The sequence below is a fragment of the Salvelinus namaycush genome, chromosome 31 (assembly GCF_016432855.1).
Source record: "Salvelinus namaycush isolate Seneca chromosome 31, SaNama_1.0, whole genome shotgun sequence".
NCBI classification, from domain to species: domain Eukaryota; kingdom Metazoa; phylum Chordata; class Actinopteri; order Salmoniformes; family Salmonidae; genus Salvelinus; species Salvelinus namaycush.
Window position 1 is genome coordinate 42,763,622 of NC_052337.1, and position 20,508 is coordinate 42,784,129.

Sequence of the window (20,508 nt, forward strand, 5' to 3'; positions counted from 1 at the left end):
CTCGCCTCTCCTCGTCCGAGGAGGAGGAAGAGCTAGACAGCCGTTACAAGAAGCCTCAAACAAGTTTCTAAAGACGGTTGACATCTAGTGGAAGCCTTAGGAAGTGCAACATGACCAATATCCCACTGTATCTTCAATAGGGGCCGAGTTGAAAATCGACCAACCTCAGATTTCCCACTTCCTGGTTGGATTTTTTTCTCAGGTTTTTGCCTGCCATATGAGTTCTGTTATACTCACAGACATCATTCAAACAGTTTTAGAAACTTCAGAGTGTTTTCTATCCAAATATACTAATAATATGAATATATTAGCAAATGGGACTGAGGAGGCTGCCCCCCCCCCACCAAGATTCACATGCTAAAATGTCCACTGGTTTGAACACAGGCATATTGGGCTTTTGTGTATCATTGGAGTCATTAGACCTGCCAAACCTGCCAAAAAGCAAAAAAGATCCGTCTTTATCTCAAAACAGTTACTGTCATATGTGGGGACAAAAGAGAGGCCTTTACTTAAGGCAGACACCTGATATGTGGTAAGTACCTTGATTACAGTATCCTCGCTGTAATCAAGGTTGATTACAGTATCCTCGCCTGTTGGCGGGTGAGGGGCATGATTCCGGGAGTGTGGTTTCCTCTTGTCCCTGCTCGTCTTCCTGTGCCCCGTCTGCCATTTTTTGATCGCTGGTGTCCACGGTTTTGGTGATAATAGCCGCTCTGATTGGAGTCTGAGTCACTTGGGAAGTCACTGTCGTTCTGCAAAGTGTGATCGGAGTTGGGGATGGCCACCCTCTCGTGCGCTATGTTGTTTCGTGGTGTCCTCATATGTCCACATGTAGACGTGGTTAAGCTGGTAATCAGTTGTGTCTCTCTTGTATTTCCTGAACTTTTGAGCCATTAGTCCTTCTTCAAATGTTTTAAGAGTCTATTTAATGGAATTGTGGATTACAGTGAAATAATTTCCAAACTTCTGTTGCTTCAGGAGTCTTCTGGTTTGAAATGTCTTTGACGTCCTCTTTCTGGCGCGAGACCTCCTCAATAATGTGGATCATGAGATCCAGGGAACATTTGTTGAGTATGTCGCGCCACTTTTTGTTGAAATCTTTGTTGTCTTTCCCAAGGTTTGGAGCTTTTTGGATGAGGAGTCCCTATGGAATGTCAATAGCCAATAGAAAAATGTGCAACCTCACGGTGTGAAGCCAGTGCTAGCTACTGTGGAGCCTCGGGCAGCTGCTGAGACATGCCAGAGATGTTGTGGCAGCAGCAACTCATCAAGTCGGGATGGACCTTACTGGAGAGCAGGTGTGTTAGCTGTTATCAACCTGTTGTGTTGGGTGTTATCAACCTGATTAACATCCCAGAGAGACTGGGAGAGACAGGGGAAGGACACGGTTTTACAGCGGGAAGACAGACCAACACGAAGACCAGGAAACCCACACTCTCTCTCTGACTCTCTCTCTCGCTCTCTCTCTCTGACTCTCTTTCTTTCTCTCTCTCTCTCTCTCTCTCTCTCTCATTGTTGTAATTTTTTTTTTTTTGCATTGGTAGACAACATTTTAAAAAATTTATTAAATGGATCAGTATCTTTAGATGCTCATGGGAGTGTGACTTTGGGTGAGTACGTTGATAAGAAGTGAGGGAATGCCTAACCACCAAATGATGACGACTAACCAACCAGCCTATCACACGCCTCAATAACTCCTCAGAATCAACAGCCAAACACCTTCTGCACGCTTAAGAATTGACGTAACACACATTAGAACTCCTTAGAATGTACATAGCCTTCTGTTGTTTGACTAGACCAATTCCCTTTCCTTCTTTCAACACATTGTTGAATATTTAATGTTACTCTCCTGAGTGAAGTTCCGGTTACCTGCCTACCCACGGGAGAGAAAGACTCCGATGTCTTATAGAGGCTCCACCTACTTTACACATTACGTGGCCCCTCCCCCCTTTCTCATCTCCATATAAATTCAGCTGTAGCATCAGTCTCAAGGTAGACAGCTTTCTCCAGGATCCATTGTCCAGGATCCCTCTCTCCCTCTTTCTCTCACTGAAGAGAACATAATCCAGGTAAGTGTTTCAATTGAATTGCTTCTTACTGAACACACTAATCAAATATCAAAAAGATGAAAGATACATACGTTTGTGATAATAACAAATTATATTTCATTTTGAAAACTGTAAATGTGTAATGACTCAAAACATTTTTTTTTTAACTAAGTTATAATATTTCAATGATCCATCTTAGTTTTTTTTGCCCCTCTAGATATATTTTATGTACTGTTATCACTTTGTTTCTATACGTTTCTCTACTCATCACAACAAAGAAATGTTTTACTTTTTCTAATGTTTAGTCGTGGTGATGGTGGGAGAAACTCAAGAGTATTATGTGACAGAGAGGACAGAGAGCGGTTCACGAGCCCACTAATCCCTATTGAACAGCCCAGTGGCTGTGTAGAATGTCTGTTTGGCACTGAACAATACTAGGCAACTACTCAGTTACTAGGTAGGGCTCTGTTTTAGACAGAGCCTCCACATAACTCTGCCCTCGTGTTAGTTCTTGTTTTTGTGATTTCTCTTATTGGTTATTGACAAAGACCTAAAAATATATTATGAACAAGAACAATCAAAATAGTAATGTAAGATATGAGGGTTTTCTTCACAGTTCTTGGGAAGCTTCCGATAGAGGATTAGTCATTTACATGTTGATGATTGTACACTGAACTTGGATAACGTAATGCTTGACTGGAGCTCAGACAGTTTAGTAGTTATAACGGCCGGCCTGTCACCTTGAACCTCAATGGACAGCTGGGTAACCAGTCAACCATTGACATTTTTATCAGTCTGTGGTTGACTTTTAGTTTGAATAGACAACAATGGTGGGCTCATTCAAAATGGCCCACAGGCTGCGTGTTCTTTTGGCTCCTGCATGGGTGAAAATTACCATTTTGGACCCTAGCCAAAGGTTTGTGTGCCTAAAATAATTATTTGCATGTTGTAAGAATAAATAATTGACTCAAAGCTTTCACAAGTCACCTTGACTAATTTTGTCCTCAAATACAGTAATGACAATTTCCATACCCACCAGATCAGACATGTTCTGGAGGCAACATCCAGTGGTGGATTTAGGCATAGGCGACATGGGCAGGGCGGCACAGGGCGCACGCTCAAAAAATAAATAAATGCAAAAAAAAATATTCAGAATGGTGACATTTGCGAGATCGGTTTTCCATCTCTCATTTGCACGTCACGTCAACGATAGCATGTCACCGTGTGGGACTGTGGGTCAATTAACCTTGTCGGAGTGGGCACCCTGATTGTAGTTTGTGAGCTAGGCAGGCTAATGCCTGGGAAGGTCTCCCACTCAGAAGTACGAGATGGGGAAGGGGGCGGGGGTAGGTTGACCTCCCCACTGGAAGCCAGAGGTAGGGGAGGCGGGGGAATCTATCAAATAGCGCACCTCTAACTTTGTACAGTACTAATGCAATTAGTAATGCAATTAGTTGTGCTATTTAGTTTGTGTGTTTCTTGTTTGAAGTGCAACAGTGTAATAATCATGTTCTCTTCTTTATAAGTGTGTTATTCTTTTTATGTATTTGTGTGATATAGGATTTCTGCAATTTAGTTTTATTCTCGTGTTTTCTGTTAGTAATAGTGTAATAATTCGATTCTCTTTTTCATTTGTATTTATATACTACAATTCGTTTCTATTTGTCTTTGTTACTTCTTTTGATATTTATGAGTCTTATTTTTAGATATATTTGTGTATTTCTATAGTTTTAAATTTCTAGAGTTTTTACAGTTAGTGCAGAATGGTGCTTGTTTTGTTGTTGTTGGGGGATGCGCTGAAGGGGGGTTCACCCAGGGAGCCATACAAGCTAGAACCGCCACTGGCCACATCTGTCATGTTTTTTATGAATGATATAGTGAAAGACCAAATCCTCTTCAGTTTAATACCAAGTTCACGTTTTATAATGTTATTAGCATATACTGTATGTGTTTCAACAAGGTCTTCTTCCTCTTTGTCATCTCTCACACAGAGCCGTCATGTCTTCCAGTTTCTCTTTGCGGAGCTTCTCTGCGGGCCGCCAACCCTCCTTCTCTAGTCTATCTCTGAGAGACAGTGGCCGTGCCCACTCTAGAGCCGCTGTGTCCTTTGCCTCCGCCAGCCCCCTGACCCGCTCTGCATCCGTCAGCCACGACATGAACAGCCAGCCCGTCACCTTGAACCTCAATGGGCAGCTGGGTAACCATACCAACGAGAAGGAGGCCATGCAAGGCCTCAACAACCGCTTGGCCACTTACCTGGACAAGGTAGGCGGAAGGTAGCCTCGAGGTTAGAAAAGCTGGTTAGCATCCGAAGGGTTGTTGGTTCAAATCCCAGAACCGCTGGAAATCTGGTGGGAAGTGAGCCGGCAACCAGAGAGTTACTGGTATCAGTATACTAGATGCCATTTCCTGCCGTTGTGCCCTTGAGCAAGACACTTGCAGGTACTAAAAGATGATGGACAATAAACTTCTTGTTGTTCTAAGGTGCGCTCACTGGAGAAGTCCAATTCAGATCTGGAGCTGAGGATCAAGCAGATAATGATTGAGCGCATCCCTAAAGGCCACGACTTCGAAACCATGATGGCCCAGGCCCACCAGGTGGAACAGGAGGTGGGTTCCCAACGTCCCTACTTTCCCATGATCCCTTTCGCTCAACCCATGTGACTTCCCATGCCCGTATCTCACCTCTTGCAGCATGTACAACAAGGACACACTGTGTCTATGTATGAATCATGATATGGATTTACACATTGTTAACATAGCCTGGATTAGTCACATGGCACATACACGTGTGGCCATACACGTACGTGTTTAACATTAGCGGAAATGTTACCTTTTAGTTAACCTGCGCTAGACCGACACAGCAGACTGTGGGTTAAAGGTTAGTCAGACTAAGGCCACGTATGGAGTGTGTTACCCAAATTCTCTAGGAAGTTTCTGGAGTCAGTGTTTCTGGAGTCAGTGTTTCTGGAGTCAGTGTTTCTGTCAGTGAGGGGAAATGCACCTTAGAGGTGACATTGAAAGTATGCGCGACGATAGAAACGTTCAACTGTGAAATCGTATGTAAAAGTTGAATGCTGACCACGTCTTTTCTCAGGTGAGGAGGAAGACACTGGAGAACGCTCGCCTCATGCTGGAGATTGACAACGCTAAACTTGCAGCTGACGACTTCAGGATTAAGTGAGCGTGGAGGCTGGCGCCGTGCACCTCTCTGTTTGTCATGTCTTTGCATCTTTGCTTCTGGTGTTCAGTACGTCTGTAGCTCTGTTTAATTTCAGGCGAAGGCTGCAACGGGTAAAGCGCTTGAAGCAGGCTTGCAGGTGTATGTTTAGGCAAAGGCCAGTGTGTACTGTATGTGTCTTTTGTAGTCTACAGGACATGTTGACTGGCACCACGCAAACACCACTTAGTAGACAAACATTTGGGAACTTACATGCGTGACTGCGTGTGTGCCAGTGTGTGCTTGTGCATATGTGTATGCAACTGCGATTAGTCCTGTGACTGCACTCCCTTCCTCCCTCCTTCCCGCCCTCCTTCACCCCACCCCTTCTTTCAAGTTTACATGTTATCTTCCTGTTTGTAATGAATTCGTTAAAGTCTTAGTCACCCAAGCTCTCACACTCTCTCACTTCACAATCTCTCACTTCGCAATCTCTCCCAATCTCTTCCCTCCCTCCCAGGTGGGAGACAGAGATGTGCATGTCCCAGTCTGTGGAGAGGGACTGCTTGGCCCTGAAGAAGGCCAAGGTGGACCATGAGCAGGTCATCATGTCCCAGAGAGGAGACCTGGACAGCCTGAAGGAAGAGCTCTACTTTCTGAAGAAGAACCATGAGGAGGTGAGAGGAGATAGCTCCGTAGATCAGGACTTTATTTATCCAAAAGCATGAAAGTAACAAAGTAAGAGGACAACTCCCCTAAGGATGATGATATCCCAGCAGACAAAACTAGTTGAAGTTATGTCATCACTATGTAATTTCAACTCGTTTTGCACATTGAGATAGTGGGGCCAGGTGTTCATCCGTAGGCCAGGTCATAGCGCTATCACTCGAACCCGGAGTTTTCCCTGGTCTCCTGGTATGAGGAGGTATTTCTGACTGGAGAGAGACAAGGATGTCCTCTGTCACCATTCCTCTTCTAGCTGGCCATTAGCTGGATAATCACGAAGACCACAGAATAGAATAAGTGGTCTGAGAGGGGAAGCAATGAAGGAGGAGAATAGAGAGGTCCTCTGTTCCTTTCTGCACCGGTGGTGATATCACTCTGCATCCCAGGGGAAGCTGGGATGCCATGGGAAGCTTGGAACCTGCTCGGAGTCTGAAACCCAACACAGGAGGCCCCTTTGTGTTAAGCAACTTGAAGCCAGAGAGTAACTCAGGTCTTAGATTTTTTACTCAAGTCTCCATAGAGGCCCCTCTGATAACATCTTTGCTCACTGGTTGCTCTGCTGTGAATAGGCACACTTCAGACCTGTGTGAAGACATAAGTCACCTTGTACTACTTGTCTGTGGCGAGGGGTAGAATGATGTGTGTGTGTGTGTGTGTGTGTGTGTGTGTGCGTGTGCGCGTGCAGTGCGGCGCATGCAAGTGTGTGTAGGCTCAACCCTTCCTGTTTCCCTATGGTGTGTGTGCTTTAAGTCGACGACTGGCACCAGAAGTGCTGGGTGTGTTTGGAAAGCAGGGTGTGGTGTGTGGTGCCAATGCAGTGGTACCATATGTTCTATCTATTAGGCTGTACGTGACACACAGAGAAAGGGCATAGTGGGAGGGAACAGCGATCAAGGCACACACTAGGCGTAACATGAGTTCAACTCCATCAAGTATTTATGGAGAGGATGTTAATAAAGTAGAGGGTCTCGCCTTCTCTCTTGTGGGGTGTAGAATTCAATGGAGAACACACACTTTGGAGGACTAATAAACAAACAGAGAATATTCCTAGAAATCATGCAAACGATGACATAGAGGAAAAACACGGGAGGAAAATATGTTAGAAAGTGAAACACAAATAGAACACGGATGCCTAAGAGTTTCTATTTCCTGTCTTGCTTGCTCTTTGGGGGTCCTATAGGCCAGGTTACTGTGAAGTACTGATGTAATTGATTGATTGTCTCTCTGAAGGAGGTGGAGTCTATGAAGGGCCACGTTGCTGCTCAGACTGTGAACGTGGAGGTGGACTCAGGCCGTGGTGGACCTGAACTGGGCACAGTTATGTCAGAGCTCAGGACTCAGTACGAGGGCATCGTCAAGAAGAACAAGGACCAGGCTGAGGAGTGGTACCTCAAGAAGGTCAGTGGGGGACTGGCTTGTTGGGTGCATCACCATGCCAGAAACCAGCCACTAGTGTCTCTCAGAGATGATTATTTGTAACTTGAGATGACTAGAATTTTCATGCAAATCTCCCATTGACATTGCATGTGTATCTCAAGTTACGTTTCAGGCGTATCATAGATATTATATCCAGGTGAACCCAGGTATTTGAACGCAGGTCTGGTATCTAGTAACATGGCCTACAGCGTTCAGGAACGGAGATGTGGTGCGTTCAGGAACGTGTGTGGTGTGTTACAGCTGGACACGGTGCAGAACGAGGTGAAGGAGTCTAACGAGGCTCTGAGGGGAGCTCAGAGTGAGCTGGTAGAGAGACGACGCTTCCTACAGACCCTGGAGGTAGAGCTGGAGAGTCTATACAAACAGGTAGGAACTAGAGACCTTTCACCTGGGAGTTGTGTTGTACTGGGGAACTTAGAATACGGTGTCACCTTAAGATACAGCTGGAAAGTCTGCACAAACAGGTAGGAACCTTTCATCTGGGGGGGTTGTGTTTCACTGGGAAACTTAAATATACCATGCCACTCCAATCTACAGTTTGAGAGCCTGTATAAGTAGGTGACACATAGCAAGAAGGAACCTTGCCTCTATGGGTTATGTTCCACTGGGGAACTTAAAAAATGCAATGGCACTCAAAGATACAGTATCACTAAGATCTCACCCTTTGTTCCCACCCATGTTAACCTTAACGTTGACAGCAAATATCACTCACTTCCCCTGACCTTGTGTGGGAGAAGAATTTGTGTTACAGAAAGATCCCTGAAATGCAGTAGCTCTCTAACAGTCATATTCAGAGGTCAACAAAGACCTTAGTTGAACAATGTGCACGTGGATGTTAACAACATCTCCCCCTCAGGTGGCAGCTCTGGAGGGTAACCTCAGCGAGACAGGTCAGAAGTACAGCCTGGAGATGGAGCGTCTGCAGACCACGCTTTCCCAGCTGGAGGAGGACCTGTCTCAGCTGCGTCTGGACATGCAGGTACTTACTGGTAGCCCAGCGGCTAAGGAGGTGGACCTGTATATATTTATGTTGTTTACTAAAACAAAAGGACCAATTATATTGTGTTTTATTGCAGCGCAACAAGAATGACTACGAACAGCTGCTCCGCATCAAGCAGAACCTGGAGTTGGAGATTGCAACCTACAGAAGACTACTGGAGGGAGAGGAGACGTGAGTCACCATGATAGTATATGCCATTTAGCAGGCGCTTTTATCCAAAACGACTTGCAGTTATGGGTGGATACATTTTTTACATATAGGTGGTCCTGGGAATCGAACCCACTATCGTGGAGTTGCAAGAGACCCATGCTCTATCAACTGAGCGACAGAACATGACTATGCTACAGTAAGAAGTCATTAAGGGATGCTTAGTGAGTACTGTATATCCAGGCTGTAACGTGTGCGCTGAGAGTCGGGAAGCAAGTTCAGGGAGTGCATCAATTAATAAACAAAACAAGAAACACGAAACAACGCACAGACAGGAAACAGAAACAGAAACAATGACACCTGGGGAAGGTACCAAAGGGAGTGACATATATAGGGCAGGTAATCAAGGAGGTGATGGAGTCCAGGTGAGTCTGATGACGCGCAGGTGCGCGTAACGATGGTGACAGGTGTGTCGCAGGACGCCAACCAAAGGGACGATCCCGGGGATCAGCCTGACGAACCGGCTGAGGCGCAAGAGCCTGATGAGCCAGCTGAGACCTCCCCGGTTGCCTCTGTCAAGGCACGGGAACCTGTTCACCAGCTGAGGCGTGGGAGCCTATCGAGCCAGCTGAGGGAGGGAGCACACGTGAACACAGGCTAGTTCTCCTCTCAAAGGACTACATTATCTGCTTTGTTGAGTTGAGTCTAACAGAGAATTGCTCTTTCCTGGTAAACCAGCCAATTGATGACCATACATGGTAACATCTTCTGCCTGTTTCAGCCCAAGTAATTATTAACTTTTTAACTCTGACCTTCTTTTTCCTTTATTCATTCAGGATTAAAGAAGTTCCCCCACCAAAAAGTGAGTATCATCAGTATATTAACTTCACATTGCTACACTCTCACTTCTTAATTGACATAGGCTAACCTAAGCAAACATCAAAGCTTGGCATTACTCACTCAGCACACAGCAACACATTGATTGGTTGATTTCAGCTGTGACCGTTCACCTGGATGGAGAGACTTTCTTTATCAGTGTGACATGAGGGAATCCATCCATGGCGTGTGATAAGAATACTATTAATTCATGAATACGTCATTTCATTCTCACACAGAGAGACTTCAATTCACCTTAACTTTGACCGCCTCTCAACCCCGTATCCGGGATCACCCCCCACCCCCCCCACACTGATTAGCATCGCTAGCATAGCTTCACAAGTAAATAGTAGCATCTAAATATCATTAAATCACAAGTCCAAGACACCAGATGAAAGATACAGATCTTGTGAATAAACCCATCATTTCTGTTTTTTAAAATGTTTTACAGGGAAGACACAATATGTAAATCTATTAGCTAACCACGTTAGCAAAATACACCATCTTTCTTTGTCCACCATTTTCTCTCTCCACCACTAGCTATCACCAATTCGGCTAAACTAAGATATTGATAGCAACAAACCAAGACAAAAACTCATCAGATGACAGTCTGATAACATATTTATGGTATAGGATAGGTGTTGTTAGAAAAAAGTGCATATTTCAGGTAGAAATCACAGTTTACAATTGCACCGACCATCACAAATCGACTAGAATTACTAGATAGAGCAACGTGTATGACCAATTTACTCATCATAAAACATTTCATAAAAATAGACAAAGCATAGCAATGGAAAGACACAGTTCTTGTGATTTCAGACCATATTTCAGATTTTCTAAGCGTTTTTCAGCGAAAACACAATAAATCGATAAGTTAGCATACCACATGTGAAAACGTTAGTAGAGTATGAATTCAAGGCAAAGGGAGCTATAACGTTATCATCGCCAAAATATATTAATTTTTTCACTAACCTTCTCAGAATTCTTCCGATGACACTCCTGTAACATCATTTTACAACATACATATACAGTTTGTTCGAAAAGGTGCATATTTAGCCATACAAAACCGTGGTTATACAATGGAAATAGTCACAACTCAAGCATCAAAATGAGGGACGTCAGCTTTCAGAGTGATCTAGTTTAATCGAAAGCTAATCATATACTTGACTAAAAAATACAGAGTTGACAGGAATCGAAAGACAAATTAGTTCTTAATGCAACCGCTGACTTACATTTTTAAAATTATCCTTACTTTTCAATACAGGGTTCGCCAAGTGAAGCTATACCAAACAAAATGGCGAAATATGCGTTTAAAATATTTCGACAGAACAACGATTTATCATATTAAATATTGCTTACTTTGAGCTGTTCTTCCATCAGATTCTTGGGCAATGTATTCTTTCTTGGGTTTAATCTTCTTTTGGTCGAAAGATGTCCTTTGTCCGTCTAAATGCCCGCTAACGTTCGACCGGGACCCCGAAATGTGCCCGGTGCTTCACATAGAAATGCATCAAAATCGCACTAAACGGATATAAATTGCTATAAAACGGTTTAAATTAACTACCTTATGATGTTTCTAAGTCCTATATCGAATTAAATTACAGACGGATACATTTTACGTTGATAACCGAGCCTTTGAAAATGGCATCCGGAGGTGTCTTCCTGCGTAAAGGCGAGCGTCGAAAGGGGGGCTACCCTCACTCCTTGGTCCTTTATAACCTCTGAGAGCTACGCAGAAGGCCCATTCCACTTCTCATTGGTTACTGACATCCAGGGGAAGGCGGGTGCAGTTCGTGTCGTTCCATAGGATATACACAGACTTTTAAAACTGATCTGAAATCAGAGCTTCGCTCTCAGACCTTTCACTGTCTGTCATGGATTTCGCTGTAGAAAGAGTTCTGGGTCACCCACAGACATCATTCCAACTTTGTATGAAACTAGAAAGTGTTTTCTATCCAATAGAATTAATAATATGCATATTGTACGAGCAAGAATTGAGTACTAGGCAGTTTAATTTGGAGACGACAAAATGCTAATTCGGAACAGCACCCCCTGTAGTCGCAAGAAGTTAACCTCTCAAATGGACAACATGAACCCACCCTGGTCACCCACTCAATCTTTTGTTTTTCTTCCCTCCTCCCTCTGCCCCTTTTTAAAAACTTTATTTTATTAAATTTAACCTTTATTTAACTAGGCAAGTCAGTTAAGAACAAATTATTTATTTATATATCTCCAATATATCTCCAATTTGTCCTTCTCCAATTTGTCTTTCTCCAATTTGTCCTTCTCCAATTTGTCCTTCTCCATCTGTCACGATCGTCGTAACTTTGAGGAAGAGTGGACCAAGGCGCAGCGTGAGAGAAATACATCTTCTTTTATTTAGAGAAGACGAAAACACGAATACTTATATAAACGAACAAAACAACAAACAGACGACGTGAAGCTATTCAAACAAAATAGTGCTGACACTAAACACTACACATAGACAACTACCCACAAATCCCCAACACAAAACAAGCCACCTATATATGATTCTCAATCCGGGACAACGATAGACAGCTGCCTCTGATTGAGAACCATATTAGGCTGAACATAGAAACAGACAAACTAGACACACAACATAGAATTGCCAGTGCCTTAGACCGTAGGTGATTTAGGTTGTTTTTCTACTTTTCTACCCAGAGTCAGATGAACTCATGAATACAATTTTTTATGTCTCTGCAGTTTGGAGATGATTGAAGTTAGCATATCGTTAGCTTAGCACAATTGCTGAAAGTCTGCTGGTATAGTTGCCAGCAGATCGCAACGTTGTATCTGTCTCAATGGTTCTGCCCATGTGCACACAGACACCATAATGAGATACATACAACGCTGCAATTTCTATGCGACAACGGGACAGAGAAAGTGGGACAGGGAATGAGGACGTGAATAGAATCTCGTTGCTTATGATTATCAGTAAAATTAACACATTTGTAAAATATCGATTACTACGTATAGCTTTGTAAGACTATAAATGACCAACCACCCAGCTTTGGAGTCATTAGAAGGTCTATGAGAGGAGCTGGCTACTGTGGGAGACTTCTAGTAATTGTGCTGAGCTAACTTCAATAATCTCCAAACTGCATGGAAAGACATAAAAATGGTTTCCATGAGTTCGTCTGACTCTGGGTAAGTAGAAAAACAATCGAAATCTCACAGTATCCCTTTAATAAACTATGTCTGTGTCTGGAATAATATTCACCATTCTTTCTGCCATGAGTCACTTATAAATCATATTATTTTTAAAACAATATCATGACGATACCCTCACACTGTCAAAATGCCCATTTGCGGTCGATGAACAAAAACCTACTCACTAATTACTTATTTTTTCTCCCCATCTTCTCCCGTTTTAGCTTTGCCACCAACAATTGTTCAAATGAAATAAGTTAAATGTGTCAAATAATTATCCAAAGTCATAAGGACACAGCCAGATATTTGAATTTGAGTTAGGTCTGAAGATGACTCTGGCTTAGCTGTACAATGCTACAAATAATACATACAGTACTTGTCAAGAGTTTGGACACACCTACTGATTCAAGGGTTTTTCTTTATTTTGACTATTTTCTACATTATAGAATAATAGTGAAGACATCAAAACTATGAAATAACACATATGGAATCATGTAGTAAACAAAAAGGTGTTAAACAAATCAAAATATATTTTATATTTGAGATTCTACAATGTAGCCACCCTTTGTCTTGATGACATCTCAAATAAGCAAAGAGAAACAACAGTCCATCATTACTTTTAAGACATGAAGGTCAGTCAATGCGGAACATTTTAAGAACTTTGAAAGTTTCTTCAAGTGCAGTCGCAAAAACCATCAAGCGCTATGATGAAACTGGCTCTCATGAGGACCGTCACAGGAAGGAAGACCCAGAGTTACCTCTGCTGCAGAGAATAAGTTCATTAGAGTTACTAGCCTCAGAAATCGGCAGTTAACTGCACATCAGATTGCACATCACAGAGTTCAAGTAAGAGACACAATATCAACTGTTCAGAGGAGACTGTGTGAATCAGGCCTTCATGGTCGAATTGCTGAAAAGAAACCACTACTAAAGGACACCAATAAGAAGAAGAGACTTGATTGGGCCAATAAACATTAGACTGGTGGAAATCTGTACTTTGGTCTGATTAATCCAAATTTTATATTTTTGGTTCCAACCTACGTGTCTTTGTGAGACGCAGAGTAGGTGAACAGATGATCCCTGCATGTGTGGTTCCCACCGTGAAGCATGGAGGAGGTGTGATATGGTGTGGGGGTGCTTTGCTGGTGACACTGTCAGTGATTTATTGAGAATTCAAGGCACACTTAACCAGCATGGCTACCACAGCATTCTGCAGCGATACACCATCCCATCTGGTTTGCGCTTAGTGGGACTATCATTTATTTTTCAACAGGACAATGACCCAACACACCTCCAGGCTTTGTAAGGGCTATTTGACCAAGAAGGAGAGTGATGGTGCTGCATCAGATGACCTGGCCTCCACAATCACCCGACCTCAACCCAATTGAGATGGTTTGGGATGAGTTGGACTGCAGAGTGAAGGAAAAGCAGCCAACAAGTGCTCAGCATATGTGGGAAATCCTTCAAGACTGTTGGAAAAGCATTCCAGGTGACTACCTCATGAAGCTGGTTGAGAAAATGCAAAGCTGTCATCAAGGCAAAGGGTGGCTACTTTGAAGAATCTTAAATATAATATATTTTGATTTGTTTAACACTTTTTGGGTTACTACGTGATTCTATATGTGTTATTTCATAGTTTTCATGTCTTCACTATTATTCTACAATGTAGAAAATAGTAAAAATTATGAAAAACCCTTGAATGAGTAGGTGTGTCCTAACTTTTGACCGGGACTGTACATATAGCGATTGTTCCATAGAATTAGAATGGACATTCCCAATCCGAAACAGTGTTGGTTTGAGTGAACATTAAGTAGACTCTTTTCACAGGCGATGTATCTCCGACACAACACTTGTTATCCTTATATGTGCATTCTGAGTTGGAGACCCCCAAAAAATGACTCAATGTGATTGGATCTTCTTCGAACTTGGAGACTCAATTCTATTGAGCCTGAGAAAGCTACTTCCTCACCCCCAAGGCCGAGCCCCTCCTAGCCATGATCTCAACAAATGGAGCTGCTCTTCCTCCTGGGGAAGGCCTGCCCACTCCAAGACCTCTCCATCATGGTTGACAACTCTCCCAAACAGACCTTCTTTGGGCCAGTAAAACTTCAAGCCTGTGTGAATTTCGATCTGCAAAACATCAATATTTCACTCAGATGCTGTAAAAAACTATAAAGTACTGTAACTAAGTACAGTAACATAATACATCCTCTGTATTTAAATAGTCATGCTAACTAATATGTTGACTTGAATTAAAAAAATATACCTTCTCAGCATTTATCTTAACCTCAGATGATATAAAAGTTAACAATCATGTACTATGTTTCAATAAAAAAGGAATACACGGGCCTCCCGGGTGGCGCAGTGGTCTAAGGCTCTGGGTTCGGCCGCGACTGGGAGGCCCATGGGGCGGCGCACAATTGGCCCAGCGTCGTCCGGGTTAGGGAGGATTTGGCCGGCAAGGATATCCTTGTCTCATCGCGCACTAGTGACTCCTGTGGCGGGCCGGGCGCAGTGCACGCTGACCAGGTTGCTAGGTGTACGGTGTTTCCTCCGACACATTGGTGCGGCTGGCTTCCATGCGAGCTGTGTCAAGAAGCAGTGCGGCTTGGTTGGGTTGTGTTTCGGAGGACGCATGTCTCTCGACCTTCGCCTCTCCCGAGTCCATAAATTGGGGAGAAAAAAAACTGTTATACACATACACTATATATACAAAAGTATGTGGACACTGCTTCAAATTAGTGGATTTTGCTATTTCAGCCACACCTGTTGCTGACAGGTGTATAAAAGCGAGCACACAGTCGTGCAATCTCCATAGACTAACATTGGCATTATGGCCTTAATGAAGAGCTCAGTCAGTTCGTCAAATTTCTGCCCTGCTAGAGCTGACCCGGTCAACTGTAAGTGCTGTTATTGTGAAGTGGAAACGTCTAGGAGCAACAATGGTTCAGCCGCGAAGTGGTAGGCCACACAAGCTCACAGAACGGGATCACCGAGTACTAAAGTGCGTAAAAATCGCCTTTCCTCAGTTGCAACACTTACTACCGAGTTCCAAACTGCCTCTGGAAGCAATGTCAGCACAAGAACTGTTCGTCGGGAGCTTCATGAAATGGGTTTCCATGGCCGAGCAGCCACACAGAGGCGTAAGATCACCATGCTCAATGCCAAGCATCGGCTGTAGTGGTGTAAAGCTCGCCGCCATTGGACTTGAGCTGTGGAAACACGTTCCCTGAAGTGATGAATCACGCTTCACCATCTGGCATTCCGACGGTCAAATCTGGGTTTGGCGGATGCCAGGTGAACGCAACTTGCCCCAATGCATAATGCCAACTGGAAAGTTTGGTGGAGGAGAAATGATGTGGGGCTGTTTTTCATGGTTCGGGCTAGGCCCCTTAGTTCCAGTGAAGGGAAATCTTAACGCTACAGCATACGATGACATTTTAGACGATTCTGTGCTTCCAACTTTGTGGCAACAGTTTGGGGAAGGCCCTTTCCTGTTTCAACATGACAATGACCCCACGCACAAAGCGAGCCAGGCCTAATTGCCCAACATCAGCGCCCAACCTCACTAATGGTATTGTGGCTGAATGGAAGCAAGTCCCCGCAGCAATGTTCCAACAGTTAGTGGAAAGCCTTCCCAGAAGAATGGAGGTTGTTATAGCAGCAAAGGGGGGACGAACTCCATATTAATGTCCATGATTTGGGAATGAGATGTTAGATGAGCAGGTGTCCACATACTTTTGGTAGTGTGGTGGATAAGGCCATATATGGCCAAATATTACTTTAATGTATGGGACTGCTAAACTAACTCAAGATCAGCGTCTACAGGCAACTTTACCATACTCTGAGCGGTTACGCAAGGAAACGTCCCTAGGCTAGCGTGTGTAGATACTGTTGGTGACTTGTATAGAGTGAAGGTAAGGTACTCCAGGCCAAGTTGCTCGCTGACAAAAGCAAACTGCTATTTACACCAGACGTTCAAAGCAGGGTCAGCGGCGTTCCCTTATGTCAGAATCAAATGTACAACTTTGATTCTGTGCTGCTTCCACCACCCTGGCATCAACAGTTTTTACCCCCAAGCCATAAGACTCCTGAACAGGTAACCAAATGGTTACCCAGACTATTTGCATTGTGTGACCCCCCCCCCCCCCCCCCCCCAACCCCTATTTTACGCTGCTGCTACTCTCTGTCTATCATATATGCATAGTCACTTTAACTATACATTCATGTACATACTACCTCGATTGGCCCGACCAACCAGTGCTCCCGCACATTGGCTAACCGGGCTATCTGCATTGTGTCCCACCACCCGCCAACCCCTCTTTTAACGCTACTGCTACTCTCTGTTCATCATATATGCATAGTCACTTTAACCATACCTACATGTACATACTACCTCAATAAGCCTGACTAACCGGTGTCTGTATATAGCCTTGCTACTGCTTTTTTCAAATGTCTTTTTACTGTTGTTTTATTTCTTTACTTACACACACACACACACAAATACCTTTTTTTCGCACTATTGGTTAGAGCCTGTAAGTAAGCATTTCACTGTAAGGTCTACACCTGTTGTATTCGGCGCACGTGACAAATCAACTTTGATTTGGTTTGATTTGAAGTCAAGAGCCGTGGCGACAGACTAACGACTGTTTGTTTCATAAACCTGCAACCAAAGCAAACGCCCAAAACACATCTGTCCCTAGCAACCACAGTAGGTACAAATATACTGTAAGCCGCAATGTCGTAACCACGTCTCAATGTAAGCCTGTGACTCACTCAATCCCTTCGGTAACACTTTATCTGATCGACTGTGGACTCCGTAACTCATTCGTGAGCAGTAGGTAAGTCAACAACGGAAAGTTAGCCTGTTCATAGGTTACAAACCAGAGCCTGTGTCACAGTGTTAGTGTGACCCTGCGACATTCGGTAACCCATCCCCTTCTTCTTCTTCATCCCCTACCTCTCGTTGCGTTGCAGAAGAGCCAGAGGTGTGGACCAGGAAGATAGTGAAGGTGGTGACACAGACCATGATCAACGGCAAGGTGGTGGATGAATCCAGCGAGGTGGAGCAGATAGAGGAAGAAGTGAAGAAGAAGTGAGATGGACATAATCGTCTTCATCCTCCTCATCACTCCTAACACCTGAGAAGCCTCCGTCAGACACAAGGGGTCAGCCAACCCACTGGCCATAAAGGGCTCACACGAACATGGCCGTCTGTTTTTATTCCCATCAGAGTCTTAGTTTTCTCTGTTTCTCTCTGGAGTATCCTGCATTACCTCATTCACATGTCTGGAGATAACGAGATGTACTGTAAGTGAATGGGATGTCTGCTACAGCATCCATTTTAAGAAGTCTCTCAGTTGTCCAATGAAACACCCTCAGTTGTGTCCCCTCCTGTATCATGGTTGTTGTTTAATAAAAGGTTTTGCTTTGTGCATGAAACTATGTATTTCTAGATTTAGGGAACAAGTTGTCCATACAGTAGATCTCTTTCATTTGAGTTGCATTTCTTCTGTTTTGTTTTCCCGACATGCGTCTGTTTTGTATTCTATAAACTTCTGTAAGGACTGAAATAAAGGTTAGTTGTCATTTTCTCTTTTTTTGTTTTACCTCAAATACAGCGCACACATTCAGTAACTATCTAACGCACTTCAAGAGTAAAAAATAAATAAATACTCACAACATACTTAAAGCACATTCTTTGTAAAACTATGAAGCTACCCTGTCTACTACAGAGCATGAGCATAATGGCATGTCAGTGCAGATCAGTACGCCTGTTCATATGCGTGTGTGATGACTGTTGTGTAGGTAGGCATGTAGTCTACAACAATGCTAGGTTAGCTAGGTTACCTTGGTGTCTGAAAACTCAGACACATCCGACACGTAGGGTGTTATTTATGGGTTTGGACTGTCTATTTCACAAATCTGAGATGTTTTACAAAAGGATTGACTGACAGACAGGCAGACAGATGACTTTTACTAAGTTCACAACCTCCACCAACTGAAAGTCAACTGAATCAAAAGACTGTGTAAAGCTGAAACACATTGTACAGAATGTAAATCATCGTGGTCTCCGGCGTCACTTGCTGTTGCTACACAGACATAATGACATAACCATTACCTGCAAAACCCATTATGCTGTCACCTTGGCATCAGTTACTGATGGTTATTTAATCTGTGAAAAGCAAACAGTGGAAATGGGTGTAAATATGTGGTGGGAGAATGCAATGTGCTATGTAAGTGTGTGTATTTGTATAAGTATTTGCAGTAAGTGTTTGGATTGTGTTGCTGTTTCTGTCCGGGTCTGTGCGGTTCTGTTGTTTGCGTCACGGTATGTGGGTTGGGTCTGTGTGTCCCTCCCTGCCAGTCTGCTCATATGCTTGTATGGTCATGTATGTGTTTCTTCAAAGGCATACATCAAGTCGGGGGAGGGTTCCCAGTCAGACATTAAGCCCTTCTTGGGGGGTGACTGTCTCTGCAGACACTAATCACTGTCACAATGAACAGTTACTGGAAATATGAGTGTGTCTGCTAGGTCTCTTTCCTGCACTGCACCATTCTCAACCAGCCACATCCCCACAAGCTGAGGAGACCAGGGTGTGTATGTGTGTGTGGGGGGTCTTTCCCCCCGACACACCCTCTAAGCTCCCTGAAGACACACGTGAGAAGAGGGGGCTGACGGATGAGGGTGGATGCCACACTATGGGTCCAAAGTCTCTCCTTCTGTACTTAGTAACGGACACTTTCAGAGATCTGTCGAACTCTTTTATTGGCATGGCTCGAGCTGAGTTAAGACTGGGAGACGGAGACTAGTGTGTCATGTCAGCTAGACATACTGTAGTACAGTATAGATTCCGCCCTACTCTCATCCATAAGTCTATGAAACCATCTCACACAGACAGACGGACAGGTGTGTTCCCGGAAGGCATTATGAACATGTACATGCTACCTGGCTGTGTCACACACACCTGTCCTGGAAAGACGCCTGATGCATCAAGACAAAAGCCGATGGGACCTTATTGATGAAACAGATGAAGCCCTGTGTAATGACTGTGTACTAATGTTTGGTAATGCCTCTAATTATCGTTATGGTGGGGTTGAACAACACATGAGAGTTAAGTTGCTCTGTCTGTCCGTCCTTCCGTCCGTCTGTCTGTCTGTCTGCCACAGTGGGATTTCCCCATGGGTCAGGAGAACTATTGTTGTTTTATCAGTAGCTCCAGTCAACAAATTATAGTTATATAATATGACAAATATCATTAAGATTCTTAATCTACAAGTCCCATCTCCCATGTGAAAGGGAAATAATTACAATGGCTAGGGCTGTTACTGTGACCATATTACCGCCAGACCGGAGGTCGCGAGTCATGATGGCAGTCAAATTCCACATGACCGTTTAGTCATGGTAGCTAGGCTTCTCCAAGCTCTGATGCTGCTGATGGTCATTTGTAGCCTACCAAACTGGCTAACTGCCTGGTACTCAGCACTCCATTGTTCTCTAATCACTCTGACATCAATGCAAATGTCATTGAAAATCGAATCAAACACTACATGAGAGCCCATGAGCTCATGTTGCACAACATTTCTATAGGCTATGGAAAACAGTTTTGATGGCCTCTACTAAAAAGAGGGGGATCCCATCAGCTTCTATAGGCTTACAATATTTATTTCTCAACTTTCCTAATATTAAGCACATTGCTTCTCTTTACAACACGAGTATAGCCTACCTGGGTGGCATGAAAATATACCACGGGGAAAACGTGCTCCTTTTGCTATTTAAGTGTATAGATGACATGTATGTTTCAAGACAGACGCATGATAATGGTCCAATCTAAATCATAACAAATTTCACACATATATTATTTAGTATATGTAAAGACAAGATTAAATCAAGAATAGTCTGATGGGTGACAATATTAGCCTATCACGTATGAATGATATAT

At 43.6% G+C, this 20,508-nt stretch overlaps 1 protein-coding gene across 3 annotated transcripts; it reads left to right on the forward strand.

Moving 5' to 3' along the window:
* The first annotated feature begins 1,988 nt into the window (after positions 1 to 1,988).
* Positions 1,989 to 18,159, forward strand: si:ch211-243g18.2 (uncharacterized protein LOC559906 homolog). 3 transcript variants are annotated; one of them, XR_005473049.1, is made up of 12 exons: positions 1,989 to 2,069; positions 4,040 to 4,313; positions 4,533 to 4,658; positions 5,146 to 5,228; positions 5,729 to 5,885; positions 7,165 to 7,332; positions 7,612 to 7,737; positions 8,228 to 8,350; positions 8,448 to 8,542; positions 8,986 to 9,216; positions 9,355 to 9,380; positions 17,543 to 17,628. XR_005473049.1 is itself a non-coding variant. In XM_038970758.1 (11 exons), the coding sequence occupies exons 2-11, from the start codon at positions 4,047 to 4,049 to the stop codon at positions 17,662 to 17,664; spliced, it is 1,293 nt and encodes a 430-aa protein (XP_038826686.1). In that variant the 5' UTR covers positions 1,989 to 2,069; positions 4,040 to 4,046; the 3' UTR covers positions 17,665 to 18,159. The 3 variants fall into 3 exon arrangements, 2 of the variants coding, with proteins under 2 accessions (XP_038826686.1, XP_038826687.1); XM_038970758.1 differs by lacking the exon at positions 8,986 to 9,216 and having other exon boundaries at positions 17,543 to 18,159; XM_038970759.1 differs by lacking the exons at positions 8,986 to 9,216; positions 9,355 to 9,380; positions 17,543 to 17,628 and adding an exon at positions 8,632 to 8,865.
* The last annotated feature ends 2,349 nt before the right edge of the window (positions 18,160 to 20,508 follow it).